The 18,803-nt window shown below is 38.8% G+C and overlaps 1 protein-coding gene across 4 annotated transcripts in view; it reads right to left on the reverse strand.

Annotated features, from left to right (window-relative positions):
- The window catches only part of RPS6KC1 (ribosomal protein S6 kinase C1), a 212,635-nt gene continuing 194,336 nt past the window's right edge, over positions 505-18,803 (reverse strand). For all 4 annotated transcript variants that reach the window (XM_013970381.2, XM_018060738.1, XM_013970383.2 and 1 more), the window contains 3 exons: positions 18,609-18,691; positions 17,452-17,547; positions 505-1,850 (listed from right to left, as the gene is read on the reverse strand). In XM_013970381.2, the coding sequence (XP_013825835.2) occupies positions 1,740-1,850; positions 17,452-17,547; positions 18,609-18,691 (290 nt within the window). In that variant the 3' untranslated portion in view covers positions 505-1,739. The remainder of the gene's footprint in view (positions 1,851-17,451; positions 17,548-18,608; positions 18,692-18,803) is intronic.

The following is an 18,803-nucleotide window of genomic DNA, read 5'->3' on the forward strand; positions in this document are numbered from 1 at the left end:
GGAGCGTCACCTTGGCTGTGAAGTCCTACTTTCATGCCATAGGGCACTTCTGGAAGGAAGCTCTGGAATGACCAACTCTGACTACTTGCAGATTTCCTACTAGTCCTACAGAGGAAGTCATTCTTGTGTCTCACCTGCATGAGTTCCTGTTTTGAGACCTGGGGGCTGGCGAGTTGAAATCCAGTTCCAGGGAGTGATGTCATCTCAACTGAGCTATGATCCTGGTGACCTGCTCCCCATCCTGGTGTTGTTGCAGCCCTTCAGCTGGGGTTCAGGTTATAAGGGGACCAAAAAGGAAAATGCGGGAGTAGGATAACAGAACAAGGAAAAATGCTTGCACATTTCCTTCGTTCCACTGAAGCATTTTCTGCTTCCATTTAATGTGATGGGCGGACCTGGCCAATGGCAGCTGGAAGCTGCACAGAGGCTCTCGGGGTGGGGATAGGCTCTGTCACAGATCTTGAAATTACAAAGAATTAAAACATACAGAAAACTTTCATTATGTTTGTGGCACCATTTGGAAACGGTGATTTATTCTTTCATCTTTGGATAAGTTTAAAAAAAAACAGGCATTACCTTAAAAAGTTTGTATTCTGTTGTAAACACAGTATGATTACAGGAGCAATAGTAGCAACAGAAAGAAATAACAAACACAAATGTACAAATACTCACGTTCTTTTGACACAATGTCAAGTAGATGAGAAGGTCAAATCTAGAAATCCTGTCAATACGTAACAAAATAGGATTGCCATTCAATCCCACTGAGATGAGATCCTTTGGTTCTTGGGATACTCAGCCAAAAAACTAAAACACAGTCAAACACAGTAAGCAGCAGAAATTGCTAACCTTTCAAAATGAAAGGAAGAGAGGTCTTTGAATAGAAAAAAAAAAAATTGTAAGCAATTAAAAGAAAGAGAGACTTCAATTTTTAGAGCATTTATTTTACATCATGATTCTTTAATTCTTATTAAGTTGATACAATTTGGGGAAATAAATACTCCCTTCCCTTTTTTGCTGCCTATGTATTAGTAGCGGTAGAAAGAACAGAATATGACAATAGGCAAAGGGTGTAGAAAGTGGAAAGAGAGAGAGAGAGAGAGCTGAGAGCTCATATGAACCCTACTGTTAGCAATACCAACCAAGAAAGTACAGAGTTGACAACACAAAGTGCTTTTTTCTTACATGGACTTCTGAAAGAATGAATATGGGACCACATTTGATATACATTAATTATATAGCATTGTGGTTGAGGTTCCCTATCAGACATGATGCGTATCTTCTTTTTTTCCTCATTTTTTAAGCTTCATAGATGACATTACGTGTGAAGCACTTTTAGTCTATATATCTTGGTCAGCGAAAAGCACAGTCAGCTGCCAAGTAAGGGTCGTCCTTCCAAGTAACACTTCATTCTACACTCGGAGCTTCATCTCAGAGGAAGTTCTTAAAGGGCATTCCTCTTTTAGTTGGGTTTACAACTCACCTGCACCACTAAATGCAGATAAAATAAAGATCACACCTTGGTTTGCATATAACAGCCCCTTGCAAAGGCAGCCAATATCTTGTCCAGACACTAACTGTAAAGGAACTGTTCTCTCGCAGGCCTTTTCTCTCCATTTCCTCTAAAGCTCTTCATCTTAATGCTTCGTGTCCCGTAAGTGAGCGTGAAGCAGAGCTGCCTCCGTGCTAGAGATGCCTTTCGCAGAGGAGGCCAGAATGTGTGCAGAGAACCCTGCGTCTGTTCATCTCATCAGTTCTGCCCAATCCACAGGGGTAAAAAATGGATGAGATTTGATATCTTCAACACCAGCAACTCCAGCACCAAGCCGCTCCACAGGGTTGAACTGTAAGAGCTAAGAAGGAAGGATTTAAGTGAGTAGTGGGAATCTAACTACAGGATCAAAGGAAAATAAAAACAGAAGGAAAGGAAACGACTTCTAAATTCAACCTCAATAACGAATGGACTTGATGACATCCAACTGACTCTATTTCCTTGAAAAAGGGTTATGTCTGTAACACTACTCTAGCTATGGAGTGGTGGGGAATATATCTGAGTTTATGGCTTTTCAAATGATATCACCGTGAGTAACTCACTTTGTTACTATATACTATATAGCTATAGTATATCTAGTAGTATATATCTAGTATATCTATACTATTTATCTATATATATACTATACTATATATCTATATACTATAGGATAGTTACACCTATCAATTTCCTACTCCAAAAGTATGATCATGACATTAGTTAGATATTGCACCACATTCTGAGAGATCCAGCTACTCCTTTCATGGTTAGAAAGTCTGAAAGGCACACTAAGTGTTTCAACCTCTAGTGAATTATATATGCCCCGGGACTAAACTTTATCTGAGGTCTGAATGTGTGTGTTAGCCACTTCAGTCATATCCAACTCTTTGTGACCCTACAGGCTGGGGCCCATCAGGCTCCTCTGTCCACAGAATTTCCCAGGCAAGAATGCCCCCCTCCAGGGGATCTTCCCAACCCGGGAACGAACCTGCATCTGTTATCTCCTGCATTGGTGGGTGAGTTCTTAGCACTAGTGCCGCCTGGGAAGCCCAAGGTCTGAATAAGCCAATTCATATTCCAAAATTGCTTTCTTTCAACGAGCTGACTGAAACACATGTGATCCATGGATCACATGGAACAATCTGATCCAATGAGGGAAATGTGTTTCAACTTCTTCACTAATAGGAATCAGGTCTAAAATAAGTTAATAATGTTATTTGCAACACGATTTGTTAAGAGTGGGAAAATAAAAGTAGTCATACACAATAACAGATGATGCTGGTCATACTGAAAGAATGTGTTGCTTAAGACATTCATGTATCCTCAAATTTTTGTTTTAACAACTTGACTGAGAGATAACTTATATAGCACAAAATTTATCTATTGCAAGCGTACAACCTAATGATTCTTAGCAAATTTGAAGAGCTGTGCAACTATCGCCACAATCTAGCTTGAGATCACTTTGATCACCCTAAAAAGTTTCTTCATGTTGTTTGCAGTCAATCTACATTTCCATCCCGACCCCCAGGCAACCACTGATTTGCTTTCTGTCTCTATAAACTTGCCCCTTCTGCATATTTCATATAAATTAAATCATAAAACAGCTGCCTTCTTTCACTAAGATTAATGTTTGTGAGGTCCATCTGTGTTGTAGGTGTTGTAGAAGGTGTCAACAGTCTGTTCCTTTTGGTTTCTGAAGAGCATTCCACTATTTGGATATAACTACTTGGGCTTCCCTGTAGCTCAGATGGTAAAGAATCTGCCTGCAATGCAGGAGACCCAGGTTTGATCCCCAGGTCAGGAAGATCCCCTGGAGTAAGGGCATGGCAACCCACTCCAGTATTCTTGCCTGGAGAATCCCATGGACAGAAGAGTCTGGTGGGCTACAGTCCATGGGGCTGCAAAGAGTTGAACACGACTGAGCAACTAACACCACTACTACTATTTGCATGTAACATATTTTGTGAATCTGTTCACCAGTTGATGGACATATGGACTTCCCAGGTTGTGGCTACAATTAATTGTATTGCTTTTAACATTTACATATATGACTTCCTGCAGACATGTATTTTCATTTCTTTTAAGGACATTCCTAGGAGTGGGAACAGTCAGTTGTGTGTTAAGTTTATGTTTAGCTTTTTAAGAAACTACCAAACTTTTCTAAAGTATCTGTACCATTTTACATTCCTGTCAGCAATGTATGAGAGTTTCAGTTTCTCTATATCCTCATCAACACTTGATACTATCTTCTTTAGATAGTCCTTCTAGTGGGTATTAATGATATCTTATTTTGGTTTTAATTTATATTCCCTAATGACTAATAACTGTTGAGCTTCACAGTTGGGAGGTTGTGGCTGGATGGCACTGGCTTACCTGTAGTGTTTGTGTTGGGTTTAGGAGACTGTGAAGAGCCTAGGGGGAGGTGAGGTGTGTTTGGAGCCTATAGGCTCTGAAGAAGATTTGTAAGAAGGGTGAGTCGCCCTTAGGCTCCTCCATCAGCCAGCCGAGAGACAGAGGTCATCATAGAACCGACTTCCAGCCCTGGTACCACATCCGAGACAGGGGACTCGGAAGAATACACAAAGCTGCCAGCGTAGGCAGTGTAGCCAAAGTCCATGAGGTTCTGTTGCTTGGACAGAATGAGCTGAATGACAGGGACAAAATGAACAACTTTTGCCAACTGACTTCTCAATATACAGAAAAGAGATCTAAAACTTCTCCTGAAATAGCAACACAGCTTGAACATCAGGAAGTTCACGGTCCACGTATTGCTGAAGCCTGGCTTGGAGAATTTTGAGCATTACTTTACAGGAGCTACCCCACGTCCGAGGTCAGGGGCAGCAGCCTAGACTGCCAGGCTGCGACGGCGCAGTAACGGCCAAGAGGAGCTATCCCGCGTACAAGGTCAGTGGCGGGCGGGAGGAGACACACCGCGTCCAAGGTCAGGGGCGGCCGGAAGGAGCTATCCCGCGTACAAGGTCAGTGGCGGGCGGGAGGAGACACACCGCGTCCGAGGTCAGGGGCGGCGGCCAGGAGGGGCTACCCCGCATCCAAGGCCAGTGGCGGCCAGGAGGAGACACCTCATGCCCGAGGCCAGGGGTGGCAGCTGGGAGGAGCCATGCACGCCCGATGCCAGGGCCGGCGGCGGCCAGTTCGGCCGGGAGGAGCAACCCGGGGAGCGGTGGCTGCGCAGGCGCAGGAAGGCCTAGAGGAGCTATCCCACGTTGAAGGTCAGAACAGCGGCAGTAAGGAGATACCCCTCGTCCAAGGTAAGGAGCAGCGGCTGTGCTTTGCTGGAGCAGCCATGAAGAGATACCCCACGCCCAAGGTAAGAGAAACCCAAATAAGATGGTAGGTGTTGCAAGAGGGCATCAGAAGGCAGACACACTGAAATCATACTCACAGAAAACTAGTCAATCTAATCACACTAGGACCACAGCCTTGTCTAACTCAATGAAACCAAGCCATGCCTGCAGGGCAACCCAAGACGGGCGGGTCATGGTGCAGAGGTCTGACAGAATGTGGTCCACTGGAGAAGGGAATGGCAAGCCACTTCAGTATTCCTGCCTTGAGAACCCCATGAACAGTATGAAAAGGCAAAATGATAGGATACCAAAAGAGGAACTCCCCAGGTCAGCAGGTGCGCAATATGCTACTGGAGATCAGTGGAGAAGTCTAACTCCAGAAAGAATGAAGGGATGGAGCCAAAACAAAAACAATACCCAGTTGTGCATGTGACTGGTGATAGAAGCAAGATCCGATGCTGTAAAGAGCAATATTGCATAGGAACTGGATGTCAGGTCCATGAATCAAGGCAAATTGGAAGTGATCAAACAAGAGATGGCAAGGATGAACGTTGACATTCTAGGAATCAGCGAACTAAAATGGACTGGAATGGGTGAATTTAACTCAGATGACCATTATATCTACCACTGCGGGCAGGAATCCCTCAGAAGAAATGAAGTAGCCATCATGGTCAACAAAAGAGTCCGAAATGCAGTACTTGGATGCAATCTCAAAAATGACAGAATGATCTCTGTTTGTCTCCAAGGCAAACCATTCAATATCACAGTTATCCAAGTCTATGCCCCAACCAGTAACGCTGAAGAAACTGAAGTTGAACGGTTTTATGAAGACCTACAAGACCTTTTAGAACTAACACCCAAAAAAGATGTCCTTTTCATTATAGGGGACTGGAATGCAAAAGTAGGAAGTCAAGAAACACCTGGAGTAACAGGCAAATTTGGCCTTGGAATGCGGAATGAAGCAGGGCAAAGACTAATAGAGTTTTGCCAAGAAAACGCACTGGTCACAGCAAACACCCTCTTCCAACAACACAAGAGAAGACTCTACACATGGACATCACCAGATAGTCAACACAGAAATCAGATTGATTATATTCTTTTCAGCCAAAGATGGAGAAGTTGTATACAGTCAATAAAAACAAGACCAGGAGCTGACTGTAGCTCAGATCATGAACTCCTTATTACCAAATTCAGACTCAAATTGAAGAAAGTAGGGAAAACCACTAGACCATTCAGGTATGACCTAAATCAAATCCCTTATGATTACACAGTGGAAGTGAGAAATAGATTTAAGGGCCTAGATCTGATAGATAGAATGCCTGATGAACTATGGAATGAGGTTTGTGACATTGTACAGGAGACAGGGATCAAGACCATCCCCATGAAAAAGAACTGCAAAAAAGCAAAATGGCTGTCTGGGGAGGCCTTACAAATAGCTGTGAAAAGAAGAGAAGTGAAAAGCAAAGGAGAAAAGGAAAGATATAAGCATCTGAATGCAGAGTTCCAAAGAATAGCAAGAAGAGATAAGAAAGCCTTCTTCAGCGATCAATGCCAAGAAATCGAGGAAAACAACAGAATGGGAAAGACTAGAGATCTCTTCAAGAAAATTAGAGATTCAAAGGGAACATTTCATGCAAAGATGGGCTTGATAAAGGACAGAAATGGTATGGACCTAACAGAAGCAGAAGATATTAAGAAGAGGTGGCAAGAATACATGGAAGAACTATACAAAAAAGATCTTCACGACCCAGATAATCATGATGATGTGATCACTAATCTAGAGCCAGACATCTTGGAATGTGAAGTCAAGTGGGCCTTAGAAAGCATCACTAGGAACAAAGCTAGCGGAGGTGATGGAATTCCAGTTGAGCTGTTTCAAATCCTAAAAGATGATGCTGTGAAAGTGCTGCACTCAATATGCCAACAAATTTGGAAAACTCAGCAGTGGCCACAGGACTGGAAAAGGTCAGTTTTCATTCCAATCTCAAAGAAAGACAACGCCAAGAATGCTCAAACTACCGCACAATTACACTCATCTCACATGCTTGTAAAGTAATGCTCAAAATTCTCCAAGCCAGGCTTCAGCAATACGTGAACCGTGAACTTCCTGATGTTCAAGCTGGTTTAGAAAAGGCAGAGGAACCAGAGATCAAATTGCCAATATCCACTGGATCATGGAAAAAGCAAGAGAGTTCCAGAAAAACATCTATTTCTGCTTTATTGACTATGCCAAAGCCTTTGACTGTGTGGATCACAATAAACTGTGGAAAATTCTGAAAGAGATGGCAATACCAGACCACCTGACATGCCTCTTGAGAAACCTATATGCAGGTCAGGAAGCAACAGTTAGAAGTGGACATGGAACAACAGACTGGTTCCAAATAGGAAAAGGAGTACATCAAGGCTGTATATTGTCACCCTGCTTATTTAACTTCTATGCAGAGTACATCATGAGAAACGCTGGACTGGAAGAAACACAAGCTGGAATCAAGATTGCCAGGAGAAATATCAATAACCTCAGATATGCAGATGACACCACCCTTATGGCAGAAAGCGAAGAGGAGCTAAAAAGCCTCTTGTTGAAATGAAAGAGGAGAGCGAAAAAGGTGTCTTAAAGCTCAACATTCAGAAAACGAAGATCATGGCATCTGGTCCCATCACTTCATGGGAAATAGATGGGGAAACAGTGGAAACAGTGTCAGACTTTATTTGGGGGGGCTCCAAAATCACTGCAGGTGGTGATTGCAGCCATGAAATTAAAAGACGCTTACTCCTTGGAAAAAAGTTATGACCAACCTACATAGCATATTCAAAAGCAGAGACATTACTTTGCCGACTAAGGTCCGTCTAGTCAAGGCTATGGTTTTTCCTGTGGTCATGTATGGATGTGAGAGTTGGACTGTGTAGAAGGCTGAGCGTTGAAGAATTGATGCTTTTGAGCTGTGGTGTTGGAGAAGACTCTTGAGAGTCCCTTGGACTGCAAGGAGATCCAACCAGTCCATTCTGAAGGAGATCAACCCCGGGATTTCCTTGGAAGGAATGATGCTGAAGCTGAAACTCCAGTACTCTGGCCACCTCATGAGAAGAGTTGACTCATTGGAAAAGACTCTGATGCTGGGAGGGATTGGGGGCAGGAGGAGAAAGGGATGACCGAGGATGAGATGGCTGGATGGCATCACAGACTTGATGGACATGAGTTTGAGTGAATTCCGGGAGTGGTGATGAACAGGGAGGCCTGGCGTGCTGCGATTCATGGGGTCACAGAGTTGGACACGACTGAGCGACTGAACTGAACTGAACTGAACTGAATGACTAATAAAGCTGAGCATCTTTTCATATACTTATTAGCCATTTATATAGCCTCCCTGGTGAATCTTTGACCATTTTTATACTGAGTTGTCTGCTTACTGAGTTAAAGGGTTTCTTTATACATTCTGAAAACACATCAGTGCCTGGATGTCAACGTATTTTCTCCCAGTCTGTGGCCTGTCTTTTCAATCTTTTACTGTTAGCTTTTGAAGTGCAAATGTTTTTAATTTTAATGAAGCCCACTTTACCATTTTTTTCTTTTACAGATCATATTTTGGTGTCACATATAATAATTCTTTTCCTAACCCAAGGTCATGAAGATTTTCTCCTATTTTTCCCTATGATTTTATAGTTTCAGCTCCACATATAGGTCTATGAGCTACTTTGAGTTAATTTTTGCATATGATATGATTAAGAGTCTTAGTTCATTTTCATTTTAGCATGTTAATATTTTATTTTTCCAACACCATTTCTTGAAAAGACTGTTTTTCACCAAATTATCTTGGCATTTTTTATTGAAAAATCATGGGATGCAGAGGGGTGTGAGAGGGGGGTTCAGGTTGGGGTACAGTGCACCTATGGCTGATTCATGTCAATGTATGGCAAAAACCACCACCATATTGTAAAGTAATTATCCTCCGATTAAATAAATAATTTTTTAAAAGAAGAATAAGGAAAAAGAATATTTAAAAATGAGTATGGTTAATGCAGGAAGCCTAACATCCAACTAGTAGGTGTTCCAGGAAAAAGAAATACATGGAGGAGTGAAGAACTGTCAAATAAATAATACTTTAAAAACTTTCCAGGACTGAAATAAACACATCTACAGATCAAAAAAACAAAACAGTCTACTACTCAGTTCCAGCCAAAGCCATACATATCGTAATAGAACAAATTTTGAAGTATGAGTATTTCAGTAAAAAATTATCACTATAAATTTGTATTAAGCATTTTAAGTGCTGACTTTTAATTGATAGTATAGTATACAATTTCTCATCTGCTATCAGCTGTTAGGTTATTTCTATAGTCTCTAGACTGTACATACTCTGTACTAAATAAATGCTCAGTTCCAATTGAAAAAAAAAATTGTTTCGGATACTCTAGGTCCCTTGTCTTTTTAAAAAAATAATTTATTTATTTTAATTGGAGGCTAATTACTTTACAATATTGTAGTGGCTTTCCCCATACATCGACACAAATAGCCACAGGTGTACAGGTGTCCCCCATCCTGAACCCCTCTCCCACCTCCCTCCCCATCCCATCCCTCAGGGTCATCCCAGTGCACCAGCCCTGAGCGCCCTGTCTCATGCATCGAATGTGGACTGGCAATCTATTTCACATATGGTAATATATATGTTTCAATGCTATTCTCTCAAACCATCCCACCCTCGCCTTCTCTCACAGAGTCCAAAAGTCTATTCTTTATCTCTGTGTCTCTTTTGCTGTCTTGCATTTAGGGTCATCATTACCATGTTTCTAAATTCCGTAAATATGCATTAATATACTGTATTGGTGTTTTTCTTTCTGACTTACTTCACTCTGTATAATAGGCTCCAGTTCATCCACCTCATTAGAACTGATTCAAATGCACTTTTTTTAATAGCTGAATAATATTCCATTGTGTATATGTACCACAACTTTCTTATCCATTCGTCTGCCAATGGACATCTAGGTTGCTTCCATATCCTGGCTATTGTAAACAGTGCTGCGATGAACATTGGGGTACACGTCTCTTTCAATTCTGCTTTCCTCGGTGTGTATGCCCAGCAGTGAGATTGCTGGGTCATATGGCAGCCCCTCCCTTGCCTTTTTAAAATACTCATTTCTGAAGTCAGCTAAACATTTCCCAATTTTGCTAATCTTTTCAAAGAACCAACTTGAGATTTAATTTGTTTCTTATTTTTATCTTCTAGCCAATGAAGATTTTCTCTTCACTGATTTCTGCTTTCTTTCTTCTGCTTGTTTTGGATTTATTTTGCTTTTTATAGTTTCTCTTTCTAGTTTCCTCAGTTCAAAGGTGAGATTTTCGTTTGAGACCATTCTTTTCCTATATAGATTTCTACAGCCATACATTTTTCTCAAGAACTGATGTACCTGTATCCTGTAAATTTTGATATATTGTGGATTTGTTTTCATTCCATTTAAAACATTTTATGGCTTTTCTTGGGATTTCTTCTTTGACTCAGGCTATTTAGAAGTGTGTTGTTTAATTTCTAAACATCTGTTATGGACTCACCAGATCTCTTTCTGTTGATGATTTCTAACAAAAAATTGTTACGGTCAGTGTATGCTATGTGATTTCAAGCCTTTCAAATACTGAAACTTGTTTTATGGCACAGCAAATGATCCACCACAGAGAATATTCCATGTGCATGTGATAAGAATGTATTCTACAATCACTGTTCTATACATGTCCGAGTTGTTTGATAGTGTTGTTCAAGTCTTCTCTATATCATTGCTGATTTTCTATCAATGATCATGAATAGGGTATTGAAGCCTCCATTTATTATTGGAATATCTACTTTTCCTTCAATTCAATTGGGCTTTGCTTCATATGTTTTGAAACTGTTATTAGAGCATATATATTTATAATTGTTATATCTTTCTTTGTATTGATCCTCTCATCATTATAAAAAATCTTAGTCTCTGCTAAGTCTCATCTTCACATCTATTTTACCTGATATTTAATAAAACCACTTCATCTCTCTTGTGGTCACTGTTTGCATCGTTTATCTTTTCCCACCCTTTTTCTTTCAACCTATTTGTGTTTATTAATTTAAGTATGCCTCTCATACACTGATAATTGGATCTTTTTTATCCAATGAACAATCTTTGTCTTTAGCTTCATATGCTTAGAGATTCACACTGACTGTTATTAACACGGTGAGTTCACATTTGCCATTTTGCTATGCTTTCTACAGTTACTGCCTTTTCTATTGCTCTTTACTGCCTTGTTTTGTGCCAAATACTTTTTACTGTACTGTTTCAGTTCCTCTATTAACTTACTATTTTTTGAGTGGTTGCTATCAAGACTATAATATGCTTCTTGATTTATCACAGTCTACTTCAGATTAATACTAACTTGCTTCTTCCAGTGAAATGAAGAAATTTTGCTCTACTCTGGTTCTATCCCTTCTGCCTTCCTTTGTCTTAAATGTTGTATGGTTGTTGCTGTTTAGTCGCTAAGTCACGTGTGACTCTTTGGTGACCCCATGGAGTGTAGCCCACCAGCTCCCCTGTCCATGTGATTTTCCAGGCAAGAATACTGAAATGCGTTGCCATTTCCTTCTCCAGGGGATCTTCCCAACCCCAGGACCGAACCCAAGTCTCCTGCATTGGTAGGCAGATTCCTCACCACTGAGCCACCAGAGAAGCCCTAAATACTGTATATTATATCTATATGTCATTAAGTACTACATATATAGTCATTGAATACTATATATTACATATGTTATAAACCTACCAGCATGTTATAAATATTGCTTTGCTCAACCTTATGTTTTTTAAAAGAAGTTGAGCAGAGAAATGAGAAAAAAAATATTTAGTCTTCTCTATTAACGCATATTTATCTTTCTAACACTCTTCATTTCTATAAATTTAAGTCACTATACAGTAACTTTCAGCCTAAGGACTTCCTGTATTATTCCTCATAAGACAGGTTTGCTAGGAATGAATGCTCTGTCTTTACTTGGAAATTTCTTTATTTCATATTTATTTTTTGAAGGATAATTTTGCTGGATAAGGGATTCTTGGCTGAAAGTTACTTCAACATTTTAAATATGCCTTTCCACTAACTTGTCTTCCATTGTTTCTGATAAGAAGTTAGACATCAATGTTCCTTTGAATACAAGTTGTTCTTGGCTGCTTTCAAAATTTTCATCTTTGTTTTTGTCTTTCAACAATTGAAAGATGAAATATCCCTATGTGGATCTCTCTGTATTTTCCAACTTAATATCCACTAAGCTTCTTGAATGCATTTTAATGTTCTTCATCAAATTTGTGATGCTTTTAGCTATTATGTCTTAAACATTTTTTGCTGCCCTTTTCTCTATGTCCTCTCTTTCTGGAACTCCCATTATATGTATTTTGATGTATTGGATGTGAGAGTTGGACTGTGAAGAAGATGAGCAGTGAAGAATTGATGCTTTTGAACTGTGGTGCTCGAGAAGACTCTTGAGAGTCCCTTGGACAGTAAGGAGCCACCTCATGCGAAGAGTTGACTCATTGGAAAAGACCCTGATGCTGGAGGGGATTCAGGGCAGGAGGAGAAGGGGACGACAGAGGATCAGATGGCTGGATGGCATCACCAACTCGATGCACATGAGTTTGGGTGAACTTCGGGAGTTAGTGATGGACAGGGAGGCCTGGCGTGCTGCGATTCATGGGGTCGCAAAGAGTCGGACACGACTGAGCAACTGAACTAAACTAAAATATCATCTTACAGCTCTCCATATCCCTGTTCATTTTTCTTCAGACATTTTTAATCTGATTTTCAGACTGAATAATTACTGTCTCCTGGTCTTCAAGTTCTTTGACTTTTCCTTCATCTGTCTCAAATTGCTGTTGAGATGCTCCAGGGAATTATTTTCACCTATTTAATTCTTCATTTCAATTACAGTGCTTTCCAACTTGAGAATTTCTATTTGGCTCTTTTTTTTAAAAAAAATATGATTTCAATATCATTGAGAATCTTTATTTATTGATTCATTATTATCTCAATTTCCTTTAATTCTTTTCTAATTAATTATTTTCAGTTGTTCTGGGTCTTTGTTGCTGCGTGCGGGCTTTCTCTAACTGCAGCAAGCAGGGGCTACTGTCTTTGTCGTGGCACACCAGCTTCTCACTGCGGCGACTTCTCTTGTGAATCACAGGTTCTAGGCGCACGGGCTTCAGTAGTTGTGGCACGCAGGCTCTAGACTGCAGGCTCGGCAGCTGTGGTGCACAAGCTTAGCTGCTCCACGGCATGTGGAATCTTTCTGGACCAGGAATCGAATCTGTGTCCCCTGAATTGGTAGGCAGATTCCTATCCACTGTAACACCAGGGAAGTCTTCCTTTAAGTTACTTATACACAGATTCCTTTAGTTCTTTGAATATAACTATAATAACTGCTTTGAAGTCTTCACTATATCCAAAATCTGGGGACACCCAAGAGCAATTCCTATTGACTGCTCTTTTTCTCTGCCTATTTTGTTTCTGTGAATATCTTACAATATTTTGCTAAAAATGAGACATCTTAGACAATATATTTTAGTGACTCGAGTCATTCTTTCCATGAAGACAGTCACCATTGCTGTTTGTTGGTTCATTCTTTGTTTGGTAACTTTTTCCAGCTAGATCTGTAAATCTGCTTTCCCCCACCCCCATCTCCAACTATAATAAGCAGAGGTTGACAGACCTGCTCATTTTTTTTTCCTTTCTTAATAAAAAAAAGTTTTTTTTTTCATTTTTAAGCTTGGTTTCCTAAGGGTCACTCCTGTGCCTGCATAGCTTAGGGGTCAACCAGTGATTGAAAAGGGTTGCCAAGTCTGTCTAACTTTTTAATTTCCTTTTTTGAGAAGAGAACTTTCCAACCTTCTCATATATGGCTAGTTATTCACATATAAGAATATCCCTAAAGCATATAGTTTTTTTCTTCAGAATTTAGTCAACTGCAATAAAATATCTGGATGATTACATTAGTGGTTCCACAACTGTAGGAAATCCCACTACTCAGATTAAACCTACACATTTGTTTCTTGTTTTTCCTTTATTTCTATTTTTTTTCTTTCATTCACTAATCATTAATTCAATTATTCATATAAAAATATCAGTTGATTTCCTATTGGGTGCCAATCCACTACCTTTCTAGACCTTCTCAACATGTATCACCAGTAGTTGCCTCCTCTTACACTGGCAACCCTACACTATAATTCAGCTACATACTTCATCAAATTATAAATTACTACACGTCATGAGCTCCCAATGCTGCTCTATCAATAATAATAATACAAAGTTTTTATGTGACACTTACTGTGTACTAGGCATTATTCTAATTGCCTTGTATAAATTAGTTCATCGAAGTCACAACAACTCTATGAATAGTTACTATAATTATTTCTGTTTTATAGATGAGAAGATAGAAACTTGTTTAAGGTCATATTAGGCAGTAGACGGCAAGGATACGATCTGAATTCAGGCACTAAGTCTCCAGAAGCCATGCTGTTAACCACAACACTACACTGCCTTATGAGTGTGTGATCTACAAATGCCAAGAATCTATTACTTCACTTTGATATTACCAAATCCACAAGGGCAGTGAAGTATATACTTCAAAAGACTGTACTCTCAGTCTTTTCACTTGACATTATTGTATCCAGCATTCAAAATGAATTTTTATTAAAGTGTATTGAGTACAAAGACTTTTTATATTAGAAGTTGCTAAAGTGTGTTAAGAGAAAAGCTGTTATTATAAAACAAACATCTAAGAACATTCTAACATAGCAAATCCATTTTCAAAATCAGACAATTCATATCTACTGATTGAGGCTTAGAAGGCATCAAACAGTTGAATATAAAACTAAAATACTACACATTGGTAAGAATTAACTAAACGATAGCATGTTTTTTTAATATTTCAGCAAATATGTAAACATGTAAGTTCTCTCTTTCTTGTTACAATTGGTTTTTCCACCCCCATTCTCTCCAAACCATGACCTCATTATGAAATTCCAATGAAAGTTCATATTTTGACTTTTACTAAAGTCAGTTTACCTTAGTTCATGAACTCTTCTATAAACTTGTAAGTATAAATCCACAGGCAAAAATATAACTGTTTTACCCATAACTGTCTTGCTTATTCTGCCATTTAAAATATTAATACTATCCCAGATCTTCTGAGAGATTTCACAAAGATTCTTCTCCTAAGAGAATGTGTTGACCAGTGGCAAAACCAGGACAGTCACTGCCAACTTTCTTTCTCTTAAAGAATAGACAGTAACGCTGAGCAATGGAAGCAGAGAAGTTTGTTTTGATGGTCTTTTTCTCATATAATATCTTTCAACTGACAAAGCAATTGTGTCATAAAAATCTAAATGTACACTGTGAAGTACAAACATACATGCTCTGAGGATCTGTAAATTGTAAATATATATTTTTTAATTGCATTCAAAATGTAACTATGCTTACTTCAGCACCATTCACTTGGACTGAGATGACTAAACCATGGGTACAGGGAATTATGAACTCTAGGAAGAAAGCAAGCAGCTAAAAAGACCAAAGAGAGGAAAATCTCCTCAAAGTGGACTAATTCTTTCCATATAAATCATTTGATGATTTTTTAAAATAACCTCTATGAACTGTGAGGTAGTGGAAGAGGAAAGTCAAAATGACAGATTGCTAATCATGACAAGAGACCTCTTTCCCCTTTCCTGATGATGTTTCCTTAACGTGAGTGGTAGTTTCCTTAGGCAGGCCAGGGACAGAATGCCGCTTTACTATGTAAGTATGCTCTATAAGATATATACACATCTGCATAGGGAAACTTAACATACCCTAAGCTCAGACTCCTTACAATATAAATTCTGATAGACAGGAGCAGCAGATCTTTATTAATTACTGTGGGGAATTCTATTCTCAGTATTTGTCATGATGACTATCTCTTTAAGAAAGAGAAACAAACAACAGCAGTTGCTAGCCTTCCTTAAATTAATAGACAAAAGAAAAAGACTTTGAATTTACCTTGCTGTTCCACAACAAATAAGAGGAAAATAGAGGAGGAGATGTCCTTTCTCTCCATTAGAATGAAATGTTTTATGAGTCTTTACATTACCTCTTAATCCTTGTACAAAGTGCTCAGGGTACTCTCATCTCACTATTTTCAACCTAATTATGTTTCTTTACATTTTACATACTCTGGACAAATGAATCTTCCTGAAGCACAACTCTGATCCTTTCATTCTTTGTGCACAAAAACTTCAAATCTCAGTTTTCTTTACTGAATTAAATACTATCATTCTCCCCTGGTATTCATGATAAGAGAATCCCAGCTTCTCTTTCCACACTCATTTACTACTATTACTCATCCCTATATTCTCCCTGTACTCTAGGTAAACCAAACTTTTGATTTCCCAAATTGAGTCTTTCTGACTCAGTCCTCGCCTTCATTCAAACTTTTCATCCCTCCCAGCTATTCCCCCACATCTAACCTTCTGGCTAAAGCTCCACGAAAGTAACACTCATTACATAAAACCTTCCTTAACACCACCACTGTATCAGTTAGAACACCTCTTTATCCTGACTTGCCAAAGTATTTTTTAAACCTCTCTGATAGCCTTTATCAAATCCATCTGTGATATAGCTATTTGTGAGTCTCAGGTTTGCAGCTTATGACACCATGCCTTTATATATATTTGCTGAATGGAACCAAAATCACTGCCTAAGAAAATACTAGGTAATCTTTTCTTAATATATTATCCCTCCTCCTTTTTTTTCTCTCACTTTTTTTCTTTTTTACAAATTTTGTTTTCCTTTATTTAAAAAATAATTTATGTTTCATTAAACAAAAACTTTGGTTCTTCATCTTTTTCAAATAAGTTTTCCATTGATATTTTCCCAAAAGTGAAAGGGATCGCAGTTCTGACAACTCTTGCTGATCTGTGGTGAGTCTGCCATAAAGCTAGACAAGCATTTTAAATGCAGGGAATCAATTTAAGGAGCTCACTAGAGTAAGCCTACCTCTGGGATACCAAACTTTAATTATCAATAGTCTCTTTCTCCAAAGCCACCAGAGATACACTAACTGACAGCAATATTCCAGTTCCATGAATGGCTCTAAAGTGATTTAACTTGGCAGGATTTTCTACCACTTCTCTCCCAACCAGCCAATTCTTAAGCTTATCAATATGAATCAAAGATTTAAAATAGCCATTTATGAAATGCCGAGACTAGCTCTAAGGAATAAACGCTTCAATAACTTAAAAAAAAAAAAAGGAAAAAAGGAGCCATTCGTATATGGTTATGAAATATAAAGCAGCTACAGACAGGCTTAAAAGCAATACTTAAATCTCACGCCTACACAGATATATGGAATTGACTAAACATTAGCCTGGATTTCAGAAATAAAAAAAAAGTAATACAACTTTTAACTGTTCTCTTTGACATCACCAATACTTAGATAATAACAGAAGCCTAAAGATACACAGTACTAGTTCTGAATGTGCAATTACTAATGGGTCCTTCTTGCCCAAAACTAATTTCTTTAAGGTTTTAGAGGTGTGGGCTCTGCCAGTCTGCATGGTTGATATACTTGGCCAATAGGTCAATTCAATTACCTGTTGAATGAGTGAGCGAGCCTCTTCAGAGACACATTCTGGCATGTTCAAAGTGGTGTGAGTATTTATTCCTGCTGGATGGCACTCAACCAGAGTCTGAAACAATCAATCACATACACTTCTTATCCGAAATAACATCATCTTCTGTTCCATCATAGGGTTTACAGACAGCAAAGACAGACAGCTCAACAACCACCTTCGCCGCAGTGCCCTCTAAGCAGTCTAGGACAAAGGCTATGAGCCTAAAGCACTTATAACTGGAAAAAAGACAGTCATCAAAATCACATCATAAGCTTATGCCACTTGCCCCTTTCCCTTAGATATAAAGAAAACAGTCCATAATAGAAAGATTCCATTGCAGCCAAAACCTAAAACAGGATTCTGTACCTCAGAAATTTTTTAATGTTCTTAAAAACGTCCAAAGTCGAGAATTTGATAATAATAATGTTTTTTATATGTATAGCACCTTATGCCTCAAATGTATTATCTATAGGTGATTTGTATATTTCACAACAATGTTAAGAGCTCAGTATTAACTACATACTTAAGGTAGATGACTGCTTACAAAGGTATGACTGTTCATTTCTTCTATTTTACTCCCAGGAGGCAATCTGCCCAATGCTCTATTAGAATCTATTAACGTCAAATATCTCACTTAAAAGGTATTGATCAGAAAGAGTATGAATTCTGTATTTAAGCCAGAACAGAGAGGAACAATTTAGCGTTGAGAAAAAAAATCATGCTACCTTTAATATCTACATCAATTTTCTAAAGTGCTAATTCCCTCCTGATTTCAGACAGGTGTTTAAAACAGAGAATTCTAACAAATTATTACCCAACCCTTACAGGTTTAACTCTGTTAAAATTGAATCACAGAAAAAGAAGAGAAAGAATGTCTAGTCTTGTATCTCGCTATGTACTAACACTGTGACATAACAGAATTTTACTATCAATTTATTCAATGTAATACAATTCTACTTTTTAAAAAACCTGGAATCTTGATAAATTTGCATTTTTCTGGTGTCCCATCCCTTTTGATATCAAGGTTTTCTTACTTAGTCCCCAACCTAAAAACTAAAGGCAAAGGCTAAATATTCTCAATTTGAAATCAAGGTAGCATCTGGATAAACTTATTAAACCTCCAGGTCACTGCTTACCTTGCCAGTGAGAAGTTCAAAGAGGACAGCACCCAAACTCCACCAATCACAGGCTTCAGTTTCTTCCGTGATTGCTCCAACCTCTAAACACACCAAAAAAGGTTGATATTAAAATTCCAAAGGTCAATTAAACTCTCAAAATTAACATGTATTAGCAAGGTGACCTTTTTAATGCTGAGAGAGCACATACTAAAT

This window comes from Capra hircus, chromosome 16 (assembly GCF_001704415.2).
Source record: "Capra hircus breed San Clemente chromosome 16, ASM170441v1, whole genome shotgun sequence".
NCBI classification, from domain to species: Eukaryota; Metazoa; Chordata; class Mammalia; order Artiodactyla; family Bovidae; genus Capra; species Capra hircus.